The sequence below is a fragment of the Lissotriton vulgaris genome, chromosome 1_2 (assembly GCF_964263255.1).
Source record: "Lissotriton vulgaris chromosome 1_2, aLisVul1.2, whole genome shotgun sequence".
NCBI lineage: Eukaryota > Metazoa > Chordata > Amphibia > Caudata > Salamandridae > Lissotriton > Lissotriton vulgaris.
The window spans coordinates 323,797,222-323,820,283 of record NC_141686.1 but is presented as its reverse complement, the minus strand read 5'-3'; the positions used below and the strand labels follow the sequence as shown (position 1 = coordinate 323,820,283).

The 23,062-nt window shown below is 48.3% G+C and overlaps 1 protein-coding gene across 12 annotated transcripts in view; it reads right to left on the bottom strand.

Moving 5' to 3' along the window:
• Positions 1–23,062, bottom strand: part of CTNND1 (catenin delta 1) — a 246,753-nt gene that overhangs the window by 47,191 nt on the left and 176,500 nt on the right. For all 12 annotated transcript variants that reach the window (XM_086953393.1, XM_086953387.1, XM_086953394.1 and 9 more), the window contains 4 exons: positions 15,967–16,433; positions 15,480–15,663; positions 13,977–14,094; positions 11,889–12,039 (listed from right to left, as the gene is read on the bottom strand). In XM_086953393.1, coding sequence (XP_086809519.1) covers positions 11,889–12,039; positions 13,977–14,094; positions 15,480–15,663; positions 15,967–16,433 — 920 coding nt within the window. The remainder of the gene's footprint in view (positions 1–11,888; positions 12,040–13,976; positions 14,095–15,479; positions 15,664–15,966; positions 16,434–23,062) is intronic.

Here is a 23,062-nt window from a genome sequence, read left to right as displayed (position 1 = left end):
CTTCTTTTGGGACCCGTTTAGCATCTGTCCAATTTTAAAAACGGTCCCTATATGCTTCAGTCATCTTAATTTGGCTTGTAGGACCTGTTTCCCATCCAAAATATTAAATCGGTCCCTATAAGGTTCAGTTGTTTTTAATAAATTGACTACTGTCAATTTACTTGACACTAAGGCATACAATTATAAGTCCTGATGATGATCCCATACTAACAGGGATCGAAACGTCGTTGACATTATACACTTGATGATTTCTTATACTGTATTGAAAAGATCACGCAAAGTATTTTTACCATTGTCTGTCAAAAATTGAAGCATTTACAGACTGCCCTTTCTTTCCTTTTTTTGCCTTATATGTATGTCATATGTGATAGTAGGGTAAATATGAGAGGTACCCCTTAACTAGAGTCAAGGGAAATAGGGTTAACTAACCGATGAAATAAAGTGTTCCCTTGAACGTAAATAAATGGGAGAAGCAAGAGGGTCAAGGAGAAAAATAATTACAAAATACAAGTATATATAAAGAATTCTTACAATTTATTTGAAAATACAAATGTTAAAAGGAGAGTGGTCCAAAGTGGAGCCCACTCACAGATAAAACAATAAAACGTTTTTTTAACATTCAATTTTGGCCAGCAAGATTGAATCACAAGGACAGAAAAGACTGTAAGACATGGAACTTTACGTTCAAGGGAACACTTTATTTCATCGATATGTGATAGTAGGACATAGGCTGTGTCCCGCTTGGTAATTGTTTTCCATCTCTTTTGTCATATATATATTTATACTATTACATTCTGTCCGTCTGGAATGTAAAAATATAGATTTCAATTTTGGTCTATATTCATTTTTTGTCATATTTTTGCTAATGTTTGGGACCACTGTCTTTTGAAATATTACACTCCCAAAGGTCCCAGACCTATTGCTACTTTTGGGTTCCCTTGTTTTCTGTAACAATAGAGAAAGCTACAGCAGCATCTGATTAGCGTCGAGTCAGGCCATCGCCTAGTGAAGAATACGGGTGCTGGGCCATAGACAATAACCTCAAGCACTCCAGGACAAGGACAACTGACCAGCCATCAGCACCACCATCAGCAAAGATGATGGAAGCAGATAGACAAAGTCAACCCAAGCATCTCAGCACATCAAATTGGACAGACCAATGGAATAGTCTAGTGCAGAAAATGTAAGCTGGCTCTAGTCTGCCAACTCCAGCTCCTCATGAACATTGGGACAGATCAACCAGTGAAGAATGGAAGCTGGCTTAAACTAAGATGAGCTGAGAACCTCTAAAGACTGCATCGTATGTGATTAGAGGAAGTACTGAGACTCCAGAGATACACAAACTTTATGTTAAGCGGAGGAGTGCAAAGTTCCCTGGACGGACTACCCTCAGCTACCATCCAAGGGCAGTGAAGAGTCTCAGAAGGGGCTCTGGATCTTTGCAACCCACCAGTGAGAGCTCAGAAAAGAACCTAGTACTCTTCTCATCCATGGTCTGTCTGTGGTGACATTGCCATCTGTTGGTTGAAGCGAACCCAAGCTTCTCTGAAGATTTGTCCTGCCCAGGAAGATGGACTCTGAGTTAGGCCTACACCCCCGTCCTTGCACTGGAGACAGGAGACAGTTCAGGGACACAGGAGTGACTTGGGGAAGGCAGGGCGTGGGGCTTTTCTCTGTAGTCATGCTTGTGCTCAAAAGTGGATTATGTTGTAGAGAGTTCGGACGAAGACTAAGAGTAGGGGGAGGGGAATCATGAAGGGGAAGAAGGTACCGCAGGAACTGCTACTGGATATACAGTGTAATATTGATTCTGTAAGGATATTATATTTGGAACTATGTAACCTGTTACGATATACGAGTGTCTTATTACGGTTAGAATTGCCGATGTGTTGGTTGATTATAATAAACATTTTTTTTAAAGTGGATTATGTTACAGGGTTATACAGCTCTAGGAACCACCTTCACACTTTTTTGTTATGTTTCTTTTTACGACTCCATTGCAGCTAGAGAACCCTTGCAGACAATACAATGTCAGAGGTTTTAATAAGCATTTTCATAATATTTTTTGTAAAGTTCTCCATGTTGCCAAGCAGCAGATCGCTTTACCATATTATGAGATCTGTTGGGTTTTCAGCAGCAGCGCCAGCCACGGCTCGCTCCTTACGAGTTTTGCAATAAAGATTTTGCTAGTGAGTGAGGCTACGAGTTTTGGTGTATGCGGTCTTGATAAGTGGGATAGGCTGTGAGGGGGCAACCAAAAGATGAACCGTCTCTACCAATGGTCGGGCAAGGGTCTATTGTGCCTGTGAAGCATAACAGGTCCCATCCGCTCCCCCACTGCGTAACATCTAGCCAGTGACAACAGCAAAACCAGAATGTGGCTAGTTTACTTTTTTTGGATCCCACATGCTACACAGACATTGCAGTGAAACCCTGGGGAAAGGGGGAGACTGCTTCCCACGAAACACGACGTGTTGGTGTGGAGACGAGATATCTTTGGTGGGAAATGTGTAATTAAGCTTTTGGCTTTGAGCCAGAATCCAAGGATGGATGCCCAATGTAACAAAGTGGGTTGAGATTTGGAACTTTTGAACTGTTTCTTCTCTTGGTTCGGAGTGTCGGGTGAAGAGTTGTGACACCAGAGATGGATTTTGTGAACTTTGAAATCGGTTTGGATCATAACTGGACCGAGGTTTGATACCCTGAACTGTGTAGTTTGTTCAGACGTTGAGCACTTAGATTTTTTTTATATTATTTTTTAAAACGCCCATTTCTGTAAAAAAAAAAAAAAAAAAAAAAAAAACTTAATCCAGCCTGACCTTTATTTGATTTTGGTGTATAATACACAATAATTGGTTTTAACTGCTTGGATTTACCCCACTGAACCAATTCCCTTAGATTAATGAAACTATAAAAAGGGATATTTTTTCTGCATTTGTATTATTTGGACGCTGTGCGCAGTGAAAGTTTCAAGTTACCTGAAAGGCTAATGCAGTAAGACGTGTTTTTTCCCATTCCCACAGCTCTCAATGGCACGGCCTCTCCCCGAGTTGCCAAAACCACTCCTTGCGGAGCATATATGGGGCAGCTAAATGCCTGGACTTGGGTTAGCTCTTCGTGAACTCAATCCTAACTACCAGAGATATGTTTCCCTATGTGGAATGGGGCATCTAATCAGTTCTCAATGTGTAAAATCAAGTATTGTTTTTAAAATGTGATTTAATGACCTACCAAATAACTCACTACCTCATACCAATAAACAAGTACATAGTTAGACAAACTCAGCAATGTTCGATATCTATGTGAAAAAGCTCAAACTTTATCAACAGTCAACCGGAGCAGCCAAAGATGCAGTAACATATCTATCACCTTTCAACCTTTCTTTTTATGTCCACAGATTGCAGTATCCGACCCCCACGATAAACCTAAAAAGTCCATGAAAATGGACCTTGGTTTACAGCTGCGGCTCTCTGCAGCCGCTCTGTCTGGGTATTCTCTCCTTACAGCCTACCCTCCATCTGCCTCACCGGCTCTAGGCGGATCCTACCCTATCAGGTCTGCCGCCTGACTCTGTACTACGCTTCAGTTAACCAACGGTACCACTCCTTACAAATCACACTGAGGAACTAAGTACTAAAATCTTTCAAACCTACAGATTCACCCCCCTCGCAAGAATCCCAGATTCTTTTGTGAAACCACAGCTTGAAGTCAGACAAGATCTAACCTCCTCTGCCCTGTATACTAATGCTTTGGCCTGAATTCACACCTGACCACTGCAGACTTCACCCACCACTAGAAACTGGAAGAAATGGGTCAAGAGGTTCACCCAGAGCACACAACTAACGCAGTAACCAACAATAACTAGTCAAATCAGGGTTAAACCCTACCTTTGGGCTACAGCGTAGCGTACTACACACTGCAAAGCCCGTCAAGGTCGCAAAGGTAGTCAGCATTATATAAATGCAATTACAATAAAAGAAAAGTAACACTTGCTCAGTTTTCTTTGCGGAGAACTTGCACTGGTGTGCCTAGAAGAGCTGCCCTAGCAAACGTGGTCCCCGAAGCATGCCACGTGTCCCAATGCAAGCAGGTAAAGGAGCCTCTTTCCCCGTGAAGCAGAAGATGGCATAGAACTGGGTGGAAGCGGACCCCTCACGCCCTTTACCTAGGGGGGCATTGCACGACTATCCACGGTGCTGGCCTTTGACCTGCTTCAGCCACGTGCATCTTAGTTAAGGTGCATTTTGTAAAGAGTGCACTGCCCTGGACACCGCGTCTCACCTTTAACAGGTGTTCGGGGTGTACACTGCACACCTGCGAAACGCACCTTAGTACAGTTACTGTGCTGCCTCCAGTGCTGTGGACAAGTTGCACATACCTTATAGGCAGCGCAGTGATGAAAAGCAGACTGGCTTTTAAAAAGGAGGCCTAAAAGGTGCAAAAGGCCAACTCGCAGATCTAAGAATAGATTTTTGGCAGCTGCGAGTTCTACTCAAACTCCAAGTTCAGAAAAGGTACAGCCTAATGACAAAGGCACTCGCTTAATGACCAAGATCAAGACTAGGGATCAGAGATTCCCTCGCGGCTCTCAACGTACAAGATCGCCCTCCCTGGAGGAAGCAACGCTATGCTGCACACCAGCCCGCCAGAGAATGTACTCTAGGCCCATTACAACTTGAGCAAAGGCGGATGAGTGGGTGAAAATGCAAATGCTACTTACCAGTATGCATCTGTTCTTGGCATGTAGGGCTGCTGACATTCATATCTGTGCATAGATCGCCGCCTAGTGTTGGGTCCGGATGATTGCACATTGTTGTCCTGGAAGAGTCTTCGCAGTATCACGTGATAGGTGGCTCCTCCCCTGGACTACAGTGCGCATGGGCATCGACTCCATCCCCAGATTGTTTTTAGCCATTGTGGCCAAGATGGAGTGAAACTCAGTGAATGATGACCATGCCATGAAATGATATGTGAATTCTGCAGCTGCTACAGGCGCCGGGGAGGAGGGTGGGCGATATGAATGTCAGCAGCCCTACATGCCAAGAACAGATGCATACTGGTAAGTAGCATTTGCAGTTCGAGGCATGGTGGCTGCTGAATTCATATCTGTGCATAGAATACATAGCAGTCCCTCCATTAGCGGCGGCCGCCCGTGCCAGCTGCAGCAGTTTGGAAAAGTGTCTTGAGAACAGCCTGCCCTACAGCTGCCTGCTGTTTGGAGTGCACGTCTACACAGTAATGCTTAATAAATGTATGTGTGGTAGACCATGTGGCTGCTCTACATATGTCCTCCAAGGGAATGTTTCCAAGGAAAGCCATAGAGGCCCCCAACTTTCTGGTGGAGTGGGCTCTCGGTGGAATTGTAAGAGTGCGTTTTGCCTTTGCATAGCAGATTTGAATACATTTCACGATCCACCTAGCAATACCAGCCTTGGAAATAGGGTTACCTTTGTGATGTGGCGCAAAGGCAACAAAAAGCTGCTTAGTCTTTCTAAAATCCTTGGTCCTATCAATGTAATACATAAGGGCCCGTTTAACGTCAAGGGTGTGGAGCATCCGCTCCGCCAGAGACTCTGGATTTTGAAATAACACCGGCAACTCAATGGTTTGGTTGATGTGGAACAACCTTGGGTAGAAATTTAGGGTTAGTGCGGAGCACTACTCTGTTTGAATGAACTTGGAAGAAAGGCTCTTGGATTGTGAGGGCTTGCAGCTCACTAACCCTCCGTAGCGATGTAATTGCTACCAGGAAAGCCACTTTCCATGTTAAGAACTGAAGTTGTGGCTCAAAGGGAGGACCCATCAGTCTTGTAAGAACCACATTGAGGTTCCATTCCGGAGCTGGTGGAGTCCGTGGCGTAATGACTCTTGAGGCCTTCCAGAAATGCCTTGATGGCAGGCACTTTGAAAAGTGAAAGGTGCTGCCTATTTTGGAGGTATGCGGCCATCGCAGACAGGTGAATGCGAATGGAAGTATATGCCAGATTACACTTGTATAGATGGAACAGGTAACAGATGATGTTCTGAATGGAAGCATCCAGTGGATCAATGTTGTGGTTTGCACAATAGATGGCAAACCGCTTCCATTTTGCCGCATAACATGCTCTAGTAGTGGGCTTTCTCGCCTCCCGAATGATGTCCATGCAATTGGGAGGAAGGTTAAGGTAGCCAAATTCTAGGACTTCAGGAGCCAGATCGCCAGGTTGAGCTGTTGCGGATCTGGGTGCTGAATGTCGCCATGGCTCTGCGTCAGAAGGCTGGGTGTGAGATGAAGCCTTTGATGCGGTACCACGGAAAGTTCCAGAAACGTGGTGTACCATGGTTGGCGAGCCCACGTTGGAGCAACTAGGATGAGAGTCATAGAGTGCTGCCTGAGCTTGCGCGCCACCAGCGGTATCAGAGGTGCTGGGGGAAAAGCGTACGCAAATCTGCCTGACCAGTTCATCCATATCGCATTGCCCTGCGATTGCGGGTGTGGGAACCTGGCGGCGAAGCTTCGGCATTTTGCGTTCTCCCTTGTGGCGAACAGGTCGATCTCTGGATGACCCCACCTTTGGAAGTACGGTTGGAGTACTGATGGATGTATCTCCCACTCGTGCATTTGGTGGCTGTGCCTGCTGAGCAGGTCCGCCATCTGATTGTCCTTGCCTGGGAGATGTTCTGCCATGAGGAAAATGTTCCTCTGAATGGCTCACTTCCACATGCTCTGAGCCAGATGAGACAGCTGCGGAGAGTGTGTGCCCCCCTGTTTCTGAATGTAGTACATGGCCGTCACGTTGTCCGTCCGGATCAACACGACCTTGTTGCACAGATGTACCTTGAATGCCTTTAAGGCCATGAAGATCGCCATCAGTTCCAGTACATTGATGTGCATCTTTTGCTGTGGTGTCCATAGTCCCTGCACAGTGTATTGGAGTACATGCGCTCCCCATCCCTGGAGAGAAGCGTCCGTTGTCAGGATAATCTGCGGCACAGGCTCTTGAAACGGTCGGCCCTTGCAAAGGTTTTGTGGATTCCACCAATGCAGAGAGTTGTATGCCCGACCGGTCACCAACACTAGGTCTTTCAACTGCCCGTGAGCCCGAGTCCACTGACGTGCTAAGCACTCCTGAAGCGGACGCATATGTAGTCTCGCGTGTGGGACTATGGAGCTGCAGGAGGCCATCATGCCTATCAACTGCATGAGCACTCTTGCTGGAAGCGAGTGTTGAGGTCTGAATATTTGGATCAGCGACTGAATGCTGTCGACTCTCACTGAATTTGGCTGCGCCATGGCCGCCAGAGTGTTTATGGTCGCACCCAGATACTGCCGTATGTGGGCGGGCTGGAGATGGGACTTTGGGTAATTCAGTGAGAACCCCAGATCGTGCAGAAGGTGAATGGTGTGGGACACGTGGTCGGCGCACTGCTGGGCCGACTTCGCTTGAATGAGCCAGTCGTCCAGATAGGGGTAGACGTGGATGTTTTGATGTCTCAGATGCGCCGCCACCGTCGCTAGGCACTTTGTGAAGACCCTGGGCGCTGTGGTGACCCCAAAAGGCAAAACCTTGAACTGGTAGTGCTGGTTTTGAATGGTGAACCTGAGGTACTTTCTGTGTGAAGGATGCAGTGGAATGTGAAAGTACGCATCCTTGAGGTCCAGAGTTGGCAGGAAGTCCCCTTGCCGAAGCAGTGGGAGAACCTGCTGCAGCGTGAGCATATGGAAATGTTCCGACAGAATGTAAAAGTTGAGGTCTGAGGTCTAGGATGGGCCTGAGGGATCCGTCCTTCTTTGGAATCAGAAAATACAGGGAGTAAACTCCTGTACCTTTTTCCTGCAGGGGCACGAGCTCTATTGCTCCTTTTTGCAGCATGACGTTGACTTCCTGCTGCAACAAGTGCAAGTGCTCGCCGGACATAGGACGGCTCTTTGGGGGTATGTTGGGTGGAGTGGATGTGAGCTCCAGACAATAACCATATTGGATAAGAGATCTGACCCACCTGTCCGTGGTGATGGACTTCCACACGGGCAGGAACTGCTGGAGTCTCCCCCCGACCGGTGTTGCGTGGTCGGGGGGCAGTGACAAGGCGTCACTGTTTGTTGGCGGTGGAGGACCTGGAGCTGTTATTACCACGTCCTCTGCCTTTGACGTTGTTGCCACGGTATCCACCCCGACCCTTGTTGGTATAGGAGGGTTGGGTGTTACTCTTATAGAATTGCGTTGACTGTGACACTTGACCCCTCGAGGTGCCTCTATTATTGGAGCGACGAAAGGAACCACCCCGAAACTGCTGGGACTGCAAGGCACCCATAGACTTAGCAGTGTCGTGTCCTTTTTCATTTTCTCGAGGGTGGTATCAACTTCTGGGCCAAACAGGTGGTCTGGGTTGACAGTTTGGTTGAGGATGGTAGTTTGTATGTCTGGTTTGAAACCGGATATTCTGAGCCATGCATGCCTACGCAGTAGAACGCTAGTGTTTATCGCTCTTGAGGCGGTGTCAGCCACATCCAGAGCGCACTTAATTGAAGCATTGGTGATAAGCTTCCCCTCCTGTATCAACATCTCAGCTGCTTCCTTATATTGCTCTGGCAGGTGTTGTAGAAGGGTCTCTAGAGTGTCGTAGTGTGCCCTGTCGTAACGCGCAAGCAGCGCCTGTGTGTTGGATATGCGCCATACGTTGGCTGCCTGCGCAGCAACACGCTTCCCCGAAGCCTCAAATACTTTTGATTCCTTGTCTGGGGGAGGAGCATCACCCGTAGTCTGTGAGTTGGCTCTTTTGCGAACATTGGAGACAACCAAGGAATCCAGAGGCAACTGTCCTTTGATGTATGTTGGATCAGTGGGCGCTGCCTTGTACTTCTTGTCAATACGTGGGTTGACGACTCTTGCTCGGGTGGGCTCCTTGAAGACCTCTGGCGCATGTTTCAACACCCCTTTTAGCATTGGCAAAGTCTTTACAGTTTTTTCAGCGACTGAAAAGGTGTCAAAGAAAATCGACGTCTACTGGGTCAGCATCGAGATCGACGTCATGGTTGGCTGCCGCTCTTTCAATTAGAGCATTGAAAGCTGCAGAGTCCTCAGTTGGGGAAGTTTTTGCTGAAAAGAGCTGAGGCTCCTGTCCTGAATGCGGGTCCCCAGGGTCGCCACTAGCAGACCAAGGCTCAGTCACATCCTCTGGGTCCGAGTAGACTGGATAGGCATACTCATCCTCGTCGTTACCATCACCCTCCTCAACTTTAGAATGAGTGGGTGAAAGTTCATGGCCTTGGGGTGATGCAGGCTCCAAAGGGGCAGAGACACCAGCAGAGTCCATCTTTTTCTTAAGTGGGATTTGGAAATGCTCCAAAGCTGGTTCAGGGGTGATCTTCCTTTTAAGGAGAGAGAGTTTGCCTGTGTTGGCGTCTATGATCACTTCGACGCTCTTCTTCTGCCAGCGGTTGGTGGCGCGGGCTTTGAACCACCAACGATGCCTTCGGCGTCGAAGATAACTTCAAGGGCACCCCGGCCCCAGGCTTCGCTGTGAAAGCCTTCGGCGCCGTCTTCGGCGGCAACGTGAACAGAATCGGCGTTGGCGCTTTCGCCGGTTTCTGGAGAGGCTTGGGCGGCACAGTGTCCTGCGGCTCGACTGCTGCGGTCCCCTCCCTAATACGCTGAAGGGACTCGTTGACCTTTTTAGTGAGCGAGGCGGAGGGACGCACCGGCTCGAGAGAGTCTTCTGAAGCAGATTTTGGTCCGGCGACCGAGGCCGCAGTCTTCGGAGCCGACGCGGCTGCCCCCTTGGCCTTGTCGACTGGAAGCGGGGCAGTGATAGACTTGGGGTCGTCCTGCCGCTTCTTCGTGGCCTTCTTATGGTAGTCGACCTTCTTGGTATCGATGCGACTCTTAAGTGCGTCGACCAACTTCGGCGCCGACGCAGCCGCGTCGGACGTCTTCACCTTCGGCTTCGACACCGTAGTCGAAGGTCGGCCATTTTGGCGTGGCTCTCGGATTTCTTCAGCGCCGAGGCCTCCGAAGCCTTCGACCCGACCAGTGCGACGTGCGCTTTTGGTTTCGATACGTCTGGCGTCGAGACCGATGGTTTCACTTTCGGTTTCTGTACCGTAAGTGGTGCCGTATCAATGTCCGTGGCCGGGCCGGAAGGCGGAGCCGTGGGATGGGAACCAAGACTTTGGGTAAGGCCCGAAGGCGATCCCTCGGCCTGGGCCTTAGAATGGTGGCTGGCCCCGGAGTCAGTGTGAAGAAGCTCCTCTTCCGAGCTATCCTCTACGGTGGCAATGGCCCCGTCGTCATCCCCTACCTCCTCGACGACTTCATCGAAATCCTAGTCTTCCGCGTCGTAGTCTTCCTCGACCTCCGATGCCGGGTTAGAGTCCGTGATATCCTGGATAGTGTCGTCGCCGACATCCTCCGTGTCGAAGATGTCCGTCGGAGGGGGTGCCGATCGCTGGGCCTGCAGTCTTGCAGCTCGGCGGAGCTTAAGCGTTTTCTTCGACCGGAACTTGGAGCAGGCCATACACTTGGCCTCGTCGTGGTCCGGCGACAAGCACTTATTGCACACTGGGTGCACGTCGATATGTGGGTACTTCGAGGCACACACCGGGCACCTCTTAAATGGACTTCGTTCCATGATGAAAGTAGTTTGGAGCGCCGTGTAGGCCCGTCCGCGCCGAAAGCACGCGGAAGGGCAGTGTTGGCTCGGAGTCGATGAAACAAACGAACCCGAACGATAGACAATACCGACGCGAGTCCTAAAGACCTTTTGGTCTCAAGTAAAAGAAGTTAAACTATCGATTCCGACAGAGGGAACCGAAACACATCCGAACCCAATGGCGGAAAAAAACAATCTGGGGATGGAGTCGATGCCATGCGCACTGTAGTCCAGGGGAGGAGCCACCTATCTCGTGATACTTCGAAGACTCTTCCAGGACAACAATGTGCAATCATCCGGACCCAACACTAGGCGGCGATCTATGCACAGATATGAATTCAGCAGCCCACATGCCTCGAACTCTCCTCACAGCCACACTGTCTTAACCAATCACACAGCTGGTAACAGATGCCCACCTGGAGCCGCTCACCCCACACATTGGGCTATGTTCTGCTGCGCTACTGTTTCACGAGAGTTTAAAAAACAAATCTTACCTTTACTTTGTTGCATTTTTTCGGGTTTATAACTAATTTGGATATATTAGAGTCAGGAAGGGTTGGATTAGAGAGGGGTGAGCGGTCTTTTAGGGGGAGGGAAGGGTAGAGTTTCGGAGTTCAGAGTGTGTATTTTTAAGATGACAGGGATGGGCAAACAGTAGTGGTGGGGAGTTTAGGGTGGGGGGAAATTCAGTTTCTACGGGTCAGGGATGGGCGGATTAGATTGTGGTGAAGGGTTTCAGGATTGGGTGAAGTGGAGGGGTGGAGAGGGGAGTTTAGGGTGGTTAAGGTTTTTCTTAGGCTTCAGGGAAAGTAGGGCAAATGGTTGGAGAGGGATTTCAGATGTCCATGAAGTGATTCAAAAGCATCGAAACTGATTGTTTTTAGCGTATTATATAAAAATCCGAACTGCTAACTGAAAACTAGACCTAAAATGCCTGAAAAAAAGAGTAAATCTATTAAATGACATACAACCGCCCCCTGAAGCAATTATGAGCAACTGTGACCCCCAACATCGCTCAGTTGTTGAGGTTCATTTGTACGATTGGTTGCCTCATAAGACTGAGCCTCACCCAACTGCCACCCTCAAACCATTGCAGCCAGTTTATAAAAATCGATCACACATCGATTATAGCAGCTGGCTGACGTCCACAAGGCCAATGGACAGTACCTTGAAGCACAAGGAGCACTGCACTCCTGCTGGAACACGACCTAAAGGCACCGATCTCCAGCCACGCACAAGAGCTTCTGACGGGGACTTACCTTTGCCTTTTTTGGTCCCAAAGCAACTGGCATTCTGCTGGCCGGAGCTGGAGGTACCGAGAGGCTCTTCCCGGTACTTTTCAGCGAAGGGTATTTCACGGTGGACCTGGTACGAGAGGTTACGAAGCAAGCAGACCGAGTTCTCCACCAGCTGTTGCAAGGGGTGAGAAAGACATTTTAGAGGGAAATTCATAGCGTCCATTGGATAATCCCTGCACGTCACACCAACTGAACAGACTACCCCACAACTGAGTATGTTAAAGATCAGAAATCCTAAACAGCGCACAAAGCATGTGACGTAGGGCAGCCCATACACTAGAGCTGCTTCTTTAACAACCCCATAGATCAGACCAGAATATACTGAGCACCAGAAACTAGAAGTGAGCAGTGACAACTAAAAATCCCACTAAGAGCACCCAATGCTGAAACCCTGGGGCGAGGGTGCACTAGCAAACCGGCAGCACCCCACCAGAGTGCACCGACCGGGAGATGCCAGGCTGGGTATGTGCCAGAGGACCCAACCGTGCACTCAAAGGTGGATCACAGGAGTTTATGCGACAACTAAAAGCAGAAATCACAGCTTCCCAGAAAGGCCAGTCCCTTGTATGACTTTACAGCTCCGAGAAAGGCCAGTCCCTTGTATGAAAAGTCTGAATCCCAGAAAGGCTAGTCCCTTTATGACAAATCTCAGTCCGAACAAGGCCAGTCTCCTGCATGACAAGTTACAGCTCCCAGAAAGGCCAGTCCCTTGTATGTCCAGTCACAGCTCCCAACAAAACCAGTCCCCTGTATGCACAAGTGATTCCTAAACACGGTGCGCTGGAGAGCACAGGCCATAGCATCAACACACTCCGTACGCAGGTGCTGCCAGGTTCAAGATACCAGCCATCATAAACCTTGAGGACAAAGACAAACGCTGGTGAAGCAGTGATGGCTCTGGCCTGGCAAGGGGGAAAGGCAAGGCAGTTGGAGTCTTACCCACAAGGAGTCGCAGTCAGAGTTTGCCGTAATGAAAGTACAGAGAACGAGCAAATGTGGGGGGTGCAGTGAGAGCCAGCGGCTTCTCCCAGAAAGGCATTCGCCGACTACCTACTGAAGACACCACGCAGCAGTGGATGCCCTTCGATGCCCAGTCTGCCACCTGCTATGAGGCAAGGTATGATGTGGGAAGGAGAACAGTGGTGTGCGTTCAATACCAGCAGTAGTTAAAAGAGCAGGCTGTGCGGAAGGATAGCCTGGGGGTCGGGGAGGAACGTAGCACTGGTAGGCAGGCGATGCCGTGCTATGGAGCATGAAGGATGTAGGAAAGCACCGAAGAGCTTAGGACAAGACATGAAGTGGAAAGGAGAACAGTGGTGTGCGTTCAGTACCAGCAGTAGGTAGAAGAGCAGGCGGTGCAGGACCGCCTATGGGGTGGGATAGGAGATGGGATGGGGGATGAAGCACTGGCAGGCAGGAGAGGATGTCCTATGAGAGCTAAGGATGTATGAAAGCACTGAAGAGCTTAGGACAAGGCATGATGTGGAAAGGAGAACAGTGGGGTGCCTTTAGCGGCTGTGTTGCAGGACAGCGCAAAGGGTGACAATGCACCGGCAGGTGCAGCTGTGCTGTAGAGCAACATGCAGGAGGTGCTCCTGGAGACCCACAGGAAGGCATGAGGAAGAAGAGCAGGCTACAGCCCAGGAGAGCTAAGGGGAGTAGAAAACGAGGCAGTGATGGGAATAAGCTTGAGGGCAGAAGACTATACTTCAAGCGCTTGAGGGTAAGCAGAGGAGAGCAGGCAGTGACCTAAATTCTGGTTTAGGAGAGCGAGACAGCAGAACTGCATAAAATGGAAGGCAGGTATTTATTTATAACTTTCATGTAGAAATACTCTGCTCTGAAGGACTGTCGCCCTGCTGCAGTAAAGAAAGTGCAATAGAAAGTGAATAAGCAAGCATGGATGACACAGGCAGGGGTGACAGAAAGCTCAAGAAGTGCGAGAAGGGAACACTCTCGAGTGTAGACATGCCTGGAGTAGCCACAGAAAAAAGTCCGGGGCAAAGCCAATCATGACAGAACCCAACTTTGTTGGACAGTGGGCCTCACCTTGCTGTCACTGTCCTTCTGTCCAATCTCCGACTGCACAATGTAGACCAGGGCATCGACCAGCCCGTCGCACTCCCGCAGCTTCCGCCGTGCCTCACTGCGCTCCGAGCTGATGTTCCTGCAGGGGGGAGGAATGAAGGGATCTCAGAGGGAGGCAGACTACTAGCCACAAGTGAGAGTGGAACATTAGGTGCATATTCTGAAGCATTTAGTATGTGGTGTGGGTCAGTCTCGGTGTGTAATGTGGCGGTTGAGTTGTGTGGTGCATGGTACAACACATGGTATGTGTGCACGTGTGTGCTCCTACGTGTGTGTTGCGCATTGTGCAATGACCGTGCATGGAACCCTTGTATTTATTGATGTACCAGACAACAGACAAGTGGGATAATCTGGGTAGTCGTTCGTGCCCTGGATGAGTGCCCAGCGTGAACCCTCCCCTGGCCCCCCCCACCCCTCCCCCCTCCGAGTGTGTGAAGGGCGCAGCAGATGAAGGGTAGAGCCATGTGTCAGAGCAGAGGTCTACAACGAGGAATGTGGCTCTTCCTACCAGCCATCTTGTGGGGCGTAGTGATGCACTGAGTATGAAGGGGCGACAATGAGGGAGCTATCAGGGAAGCTTCAGTGTTGGTAAGCCGAGGTATGGACATTGAAAGGGGAGCCCAAAGCCTTACACTACATTAGTCTAGTCTTGCAGGGAACATAACTCCTGCAGTCAGCCACTAGCCGTCTGAGCTGACCCGGTCAGTGTGTTGCAGGCGACAGAGTCTGACTGAAAAGTAAAGCGGCTCTAACACTACTCCGAAGAAGTCTGCACACTGACTGAGGCCCCCAGGACTTCCTCCAACAGTCCACCACAGCCTAACCAAGAACTTCACGTTTTTGCTTTGCAGTCGCGGCTATTGCTTTATTTATCCAAATGTCTTGACTGTGTTCACATTAGACTTCTGCAACCAAAGGAGACGGAGCAGAATGGTAAACCCAAAACATGCATTTCCACATCCCTCCGCTCACCACTACGCCACAGGGTGATCACCCAGACAGTCTGCAGATCTCCTACTCTAGGTAGAACGCAGGGTGCGGATATGAACACATGCTCAAATTAAATGTAATCAGGCGGTGGGTTTGATCACTAACAATACTTGGAACAAGAAGCATCCAACTACATGATGGAGCGATGATGCAAAGTATTGACCTACAGTGGTCGTCCAGGTGAAGCCCCAACGGACTGTAGCCGACGAAGCGTTAGCAACGTGGGTCTTCATCACCGTACAGACAGCTGCGAGGCTGGTTCAGCTACATTTCTGCTGTGGGGATACTTGCCGCGATAACCCTCCGCTCACACTGGCAACAGCCAATACATTTCCCACCACCTACCAGAGTGGCTTCTCTCCACAATAAGCCACATATAATCACATCCAGCTGGCATCAGACTGCTCTGTAAGAGTGTGTGGTGAAGGCGCAAAGCAATGAAGGCGCAAAGCAATGAAGGCGTGTAGTCCATACCGGAGGCAGCCTGCGGTGTTCGTGAGCACAGACTCCCACTCCACGTGTCGGGGTTTGCAGTCCTCGCGTGGCTCCCTCTGCCACCCAGAGTGTGGGATCAGCACCTCGTCCACCAGGGCGTGCAGCGCATGATCCACAATCTCCATCTTGATGTGGTCATGCGAGGAGAGGTTCCAGAGCGTTCCTGGGAGAAGAAAAAGTGGAAAGACATTGAAAGAGGAAGAACTAAATCTCTAATCTGGAAGGAGTTTACAGCCTCCAAATAAGGAATGTATCCCTCCTCATCTAAAGCAGGGATTGAGTTCCACGAGTTCAGCCTTCTGTTAATCTCTCACCTCAAAACTCCAGCTCGAAGCCCTCATAAGAGTTCTCAAACTGATCTTGGAAGAGCCCCCCTAATAGTTCAGACACACGTAGCTATCGTACAGCCCTTGGTCTCCCTTAAATTCAAGGAATGTCCCAGCATTCCGCTTTTATCCCACCTTACCAGTGATGACTTCAGTAAGGTCCATATCCCGTGCCTTGCGTAGCAGCCGGACCAGGGCCGGTACTCCATCGCAGTTCTTGATAGCCACCTTGTTGTCTTGGTCCCTGCCATAGGAGATGTTCTTGAGGGCACCGCAAGCCCCGTGATGCACCTCCTTCTTTGGATGGTCTAGGAGACCCACCAGCACTGGAATGCCCTTCAGCCTGCGCACGTCAGTCTTGACTTGGTCGTTCTGGTAACAGAGGTGCTGGAGGTAGGCAGCCGCATTTGACTTAACTGCATCCAATCGGAAGTTGAGCATGGCAATGACCTCGGAGAGCTCTGGCTGGCGCCAATTGGTCGGGACAGGCTTGCGCAGGCTGTCCAGGCTCGCCATGCTCCCTGCACGCTCATGCTGAGCCAGGGGCGCCTGCTGCCAGTAGTAGGGGTCCTGCTGCATCTCGTCCACCATAGGATCACCGTAACTCCTGGCGGAAGGAAGAGGACAAGTCAGTAACAACTGTTGACACCATCATCATCCCTCTGCCATCCTCCGCCTAAACCCATAGCAAATCGGAATCACAATTTCCTTCTCTAATTGAATACGTTATTTACCTTCGGTACCGCTTTATCTGGTAGAGACAGGATCCCGCAGCAGATTCCTTAATTTAGAATCTTCCCTCTGGTGCGAGATTTGATCACGAATCTCTTTCCAGAGTATGTCCAAGCATTGAAAGGGCGCATCTCCATATCTACGTCATCATGCAATGCGACGTCAACAGAGTCCATATAATCCCCTTGCCAACATCAGTTTCTTCCTGCACTATTTTCCACATATGGAAACTGCCTATTGAACAGTGTGCTAAAATAACACCTGGGACAATCACTGAAATGATAATTCAGTATTGGATCACGTTTATTATTTTTTTTAAACAAAAATCAGTGAGACCACAGAGGACTCCGTTCACAGAGCAGGGAGGAAGGGAGACGCGTTAGCAATCTGCGGCTAGATCCTGTCTATACCAGATAAAGCGTTACCGAAGGTAAATAACTTGTTCATCTGATAGAGACACCCAATTGCATATTCCTTACTTTACAATCAAATACCCAAGTAAACTATCCCCAGAAGAGGGTCTGTGAACTACACCCAGTAAAAGTCTAACTTAGAACAAAACTGGTCTGGAACCAGAGAAAAATACCAGACCTAATATAGATGAGCAATAACATGCTTTACAATGTACAAAACCTGTGGGAAAACTACAGATAAAGTAACAAGATGCTAAAAAGCATGGGAATAAATGATCCATGTTAGCAAGACAACTGGCAGAAGTTAACAAGATGAACAGAAGACTATTTGCCCCCTCATGCACAAGCACTGCAGAAGGGATCGCAGCCAGAAAAGGACAGACATTGAAAGCATGAGAAGAAAGTTTCCCACAATAGTAGGACAATTTGCCAAATTACTCTATAATAAAAACGATTGGTGCGCATATCCAAACTAACAGCGTGTTTGATACTTGGGAAACACAGATCAGCAGGGCGTGCCATGGTGCAATACCTCTGTGCCATATAGAGTTTAATCCAAGCAAGACCTACTCTACAACAGAGATAGGTTATCCTCCATGGTAAAGCATAACTAATGCTCTATAAAAAGAAAATTGGAAGCCAATGTAACAATTATGGATTTGTAAAGCGCACGTTCACCACAAAGGGTATCTTGATGTCTAATAACAGATGTGTACTGCAACCCACATCACTGGTACGGATTCGCTCAACCTCAGAAGGATGAAAGGATGAGCGGACTCACCAAGATATGGACTGGGACTATAAGGTTAACAAAGAGCCATACAGGGGACGCATAAACCACTGAGCCACCAGACCCGCCAATAGCAACTAGTGGCACAGAACCAGTCACATCCCAAGGAAATTTGAACAGGGAGAATACAAAACAGCTAGGATCTCTCCAAGAAATACACTGACAAAGGAGTAAAAATAAATCACCGCCTATGTATAGACAAAAGAAAAATATATCACGTACAAATAAATTCAAACAAAATAACCAGTCAGTCAATTCGGACATAATAATATGGAAGCCACAGTGGCCATTGCATCACGTAGGAAAGTAACAGCCTTCTAAAATGTTAGCTTGATGCAAATTGCCTGAGACAGCATTAGCAAGCAATAGAGTATAAAATTGAAGATATAAAGAATGAAAAAGAAACCTAGAAGCCTAGCGAAACCCAAGGTTAGCACAATCTCACAATATGAAGAATAAAAGCTATCTGCAAAAAGTAGAAGCTATGAGGCAAACACCTAGACGCCTCATGGTCACATTTAGAAATACCTACACAGAGGAGAAAAGGTACATCTTTAGAGGGAAATTACCTTAAGAAAGACGACATCTTTAGCAATAACGCAAAGCGTTAAAACAGCCCCGTGAGAGTCAAGAATGGAAAATGCTACTTACCAGTATGCATCTGTTCTTGGCATGTAGAGCTGCACACTGTGCATAAATGGCCACCTAGTGTTGGGTCCGGATGTTTGCAGTTTGCTTTTGTTGTAGAAAAGACTTTGGAAGTCACAGGACAGGTGACTCCTCCTTTGGATCATACTGCACATGGGCATCGGCTCCATCCCCAGATTGTTTTTCACCATTAGGGGAGTGATGGAGCTGTACAAGAAGTAGTGATGTCCATGTGATTTATATCTAATTAAGATAATACTGGAGCAGATAAAGGCAGCCGGGGAGGCGGGTGGGCGTGTGCAACTCTGCAGCTACATGCCAAGAACAGATGCATACTGATAAGTAGCATTTTCCGTTCGAGGCATATGAGCTGCAGTATGCACACTATGCATAGATTATATAGCAGTACCCACCTTTAGCGGCGGTTGCAGTTGTTTGAAACTGTTTTTAGTACAGCCTGGCCCACAGGGGCTTGTTTAGTTTGCACATCTACACAATAGTGTTTTGTGAATGTGTGCGTTGTAGACCATGTATCTGTTTAGCATATATCATCTAGGGGAATGTTCCCTAAGAATGCCATTGAAGCCCCTATTTTCCTTGTAGAATGGGCTTTTGGAGGAATTATTAACGTACGTTTGGCTTTCGGGTAACATTTGTATGCATTTAACAATCCACCTAGCTATCCCAGATTTTGATATGGGGTGGCCTTTATGTGGTGGTGAAAAAGACCCAAAACGTTTTTTCGTTTTACGAAAAGTTTGTGTTCTTTCGTTGTAGTACAGTAATGCTCTTTTGACATCTAAGGTGTGTAGAGCTCTTTCTGCAACTGTTTGTGGCTGCGAGAAAAATACGGGCAGCTCAACAGATTGTTTTAGATGGAATGGTGAAGTGACTTCGGCAGGAATTTTGGATTAGTACGAAGAGCCACTTTGTTTTGATGCATTTGCAGAAAGGGTTCTTGAATGGTAAATGCTTGTAGTTCACTAACTCTTCTGAGATAAGTAATAGCTACTAGGAAAGTTACTTTCCAAGTTAGGAATTGCAATCCACATTTATGCAATGGTTCGAAGGGAGGTCCAATTAATCTTGTGAGAACAATGTTGAAGTTCCACACTGGTGCAGGCGGCGTTCTGGGAGGGATTATTCTTTTGAGTCCTTCCATGAAAGCCTTTATAGCTGGTACTGTAAAAAGAGATAGATGTTGTCTATTCTGTAAGTATGCTGCAATGGCAGCCAGGTGTAGTCTGATAGACGTGTACGCTAAATTACACTTGAAGGTGTAATAGGTATCCTATGTTGTGTTGAATAGACCCATCTAAAGGATTGATGTGGTTGTTTTGACAGTATATCACAAACCGTTTCCACTTAGCAGCGTAACATGCTCTAGTGGTAGGGCGTCTAGCTTCTTTGATAACGTTCATACATTCTGGGGGAAGGTTGAGGTAACCAAACTATGACCTCAGGAGCCAGATCGCTAGGTTGATCTCTCCATGGTTCTGTGTTAATAGGCGTGGAGATCGTCTTAGTTTCTGGTGTGGTACCACAGATAGTTGCAGGAGCGTGGTGGTGTACCACGTTTGTCTGGCCCAAGTTGGAGCAACTAGAATGAGTGTTAGGGAATGTTGTTGTAGTTTGCATACCACTAACGGAAGTAGTGGGAGAGGAGGAAAGGCGTACGCAAATTGTCCTGACCAGTTCATCCATATCGCATTGCCTTTGGACAGCGGGTGTGGATATCTGACAGCGAAGTTTGGGCATTTTGCATTTTCATGGGTGGCGAAGAGGTCTATCTGAGGTTGTCACCACATTTGAAAGAACTGTTGAAGAACTTGCGGATGAAGTTCCCACTCGTGAATCTGCTGTGTTTGTCGACTTAGCAGATCTACCATGGTGTTTTGTACTCCTGGAACGTGTTAGGCTAAGAGAAAGATCTTTAGTGGTATAGCACATCTCCGTATCTGCGGTGTTAACAGAGAGCTGCAGAGAGTGTGTTCCCCCTTGTTTGTTTATGTAGTACATAGCTGTCATGTTGTCTGTGCGGACTAAGACAGCTTTGCCTGATACTTTGGTTTTTAAATGCTTTTAGGGCTAGAAAAACAGCTAGTAACTCCAAGTGGTTGATGTGGAGTAACTTGTTGCGGTGTCCACCTGCCTTGGAAGCGGATGCAGTAGGTGGATATAGGACCATATGAAAATGATCCGACTGGGTGTAAATGTTTAGAGGTCTGAGGTCTAAGGTCTAAGTTAGGTCTGAGAGATCAGTCCTTCTTTGGGATTAAGAAATATAGGGAGTATACTCCTTTGTTTTGCTGATGCATTGGGCCTATTTCTATTGCATTTTTGTGCAGGAGGGATAGGACTTCCTGCCTGAGCAGTGACAAACGTTCCTGTGACATTGGACGTTGCCTATGTGGTATGTTTGGGGGGTGGATGTTAGTTCGAGACAGTAACCTGACTGAATTATTTGAAGCACCCACCTGTCTGATGTGATATTCTCCCAGGCTGGTAAGTGTTGTTGTAGTCTTCCCCCGACAGGAGTGGAGTGGGGCAGGGGAGGGGAGTCATTGGGTAGGGGTAGAGGCAGAGCGGAAGGAGTTTTTACCTCTGCCCTTATTGTTACCTCTTTAATCACCCCTTTGGTAGCCCCTACTATAGGTGGATTGTGTGGGGGCTTTGTAGGAGGTAGAAGGTGTGTCTGAAGAGTATCCCCTGGTGGCGCCTCTGTAAGATGAGCAGCGAAATGAACGTCTGGGATCCTGCGACTGCAGGGCTCCCATGGATTTGGCAGTGTCTGTATCTTTTTTTTTTTTTACCTTTTCAAGGGATACATCTACATTGGGTCCGAATAAGTGTTGCTCATCGAAGGGTTGGTTAAGTATAGCACTTTGGACTTCAGGTTTGAACCCAAATATGCATAGCCAGGAATGTCTACGCAATAAGACACTAGTGTTAACTGCTCTGGAGGCTGTGTCTGCTGCATCAAGTGCACAACGAATGGAGGCGTTTGTAATATTTTTCCCCTTCTTGGATAAGCTCATTCGCTCTATCTTTGTACTTATCAGGGAGGTGCTGAATTAACTATTCTAATTCGTCATAAAGTGCCCTGTCATATCTTGCCAATAATGCTTGTGTATTGGCAATACACCACATGTTTGCAGCTTGAGACGCAGTTCTTTTCCCCGATGCGTCAAGGAGCTTAGACTCTTTATCTGGTGGGGGAGATTCACCCGATGTTTGTGAGAAAGGTATCCATTAGGAAGTCTTCATCTACAGGGTCTGTATGCAAGTCCACCCCATGACACTGCGCAGCTCTGTGTACTAATTGATTGAAGCCCATAGTATCTTCTGGTGGGGAAGGCCTACAGGGGTATATGTCGTCCTGAGGGACATTTGGGTTGTCTGGGGTGTTCTAATCATCCCACAGGTCAGGTGCACCTGGAGGAATGGATGGATCGTCTGCATTACCCCCTCCGTCATCAGAGCGATCATCTCTGTTGTCATCATCTGGTATGATAGAGGATGTAGGGGAATGTTGTGGTAGGGGCACCGGTGGTTATGGCATAGGTGAAGGAGAAGGGAAAGGAACTCTTAGAGGAGAGGTAGCCATGTCTATTTGGATAAGGAGTCGGTGCAGGTGTATCCAGTGGTCGTGTTTTTTTTGACTTAGAATTAATCGACCAGTGATTGGATCTTTAACCAGTCTTGTGTAGGGTCTGGGTGAAATAAGTCCTCTGCAGGAGGCTGATCTTTTGGTGGGGAGAGAGGTTTCGGCACCGAAGTAGCTTCTTTTGGTTTTTTGGCAACGTCTAACTGGAGAAGTGGGGGTCTTTTTCGGCTCTTATGGTTTTTTCGGCTCCAATGGTTCTCGGTTCCAGTGTATTTTTCTGATCCGATTTTTTCGGATCCGGTGGTCTTTTTGAATCCGAAGCGTGTTTGCTTGGTTCCAACCTGGATTTTGGTGCCGAGGGACTAGCAGTATGCTTCAGCGCCGATTGTTTCAATGCCGGCGTGGTAGGTGATGTTGTCTTTTTCGGTGCCGGTAGGTGTGTGCCGGCAGCGCGGGGAGGACGACTCGAGGCCAAGTCGCCAGAAGGCTTAGCTAGCTTCTTAGCGGGGCCCGAAGGTGGGGCAGTAGAAGCAGTGTCTTGGTGTGCACCCGTGCCCGAGGGTGTGACCGGAGCCTTCCTTGGATGAGTCGAGGAGGGGTCGGTGTCGACGGTCTTACTTACGACCCGCTGTGCTGGAGTGATGTCCTCGACATCGGAATCTTCTGCCTCTGAGTTGCTGTCTATGCCATGTTGTTCTGGGACTTCGACGCCCTCTGCAAAGATGTCGTCTGGAATTGGAGCTGAAAAATCGAGCCATTGTTCTCCTAGCTCTTCAGTCCTGGATCGTCTTCTTGGAGCGGAAGGAGGCACAAGCGGGAAGGAGGCACAAGCGGAACAGTCTCTGGCCTCGTGCGCCGGGGAGAAGCAAAGGTTGCACACCTCATGAAGGTCGGTGTGGGGAATCTTCGACCCACATTGAGGACAATTTTTAAATGGCGTCCTTTTCATGAGCTGGAGTCTAGGCCTAGTTAGGCCTAAAGGCCGTCGCCGACGACAGGAATCGAAATCTTCGATGTTGAAGAGTAGCGTCGGCTGGAAACGCGTT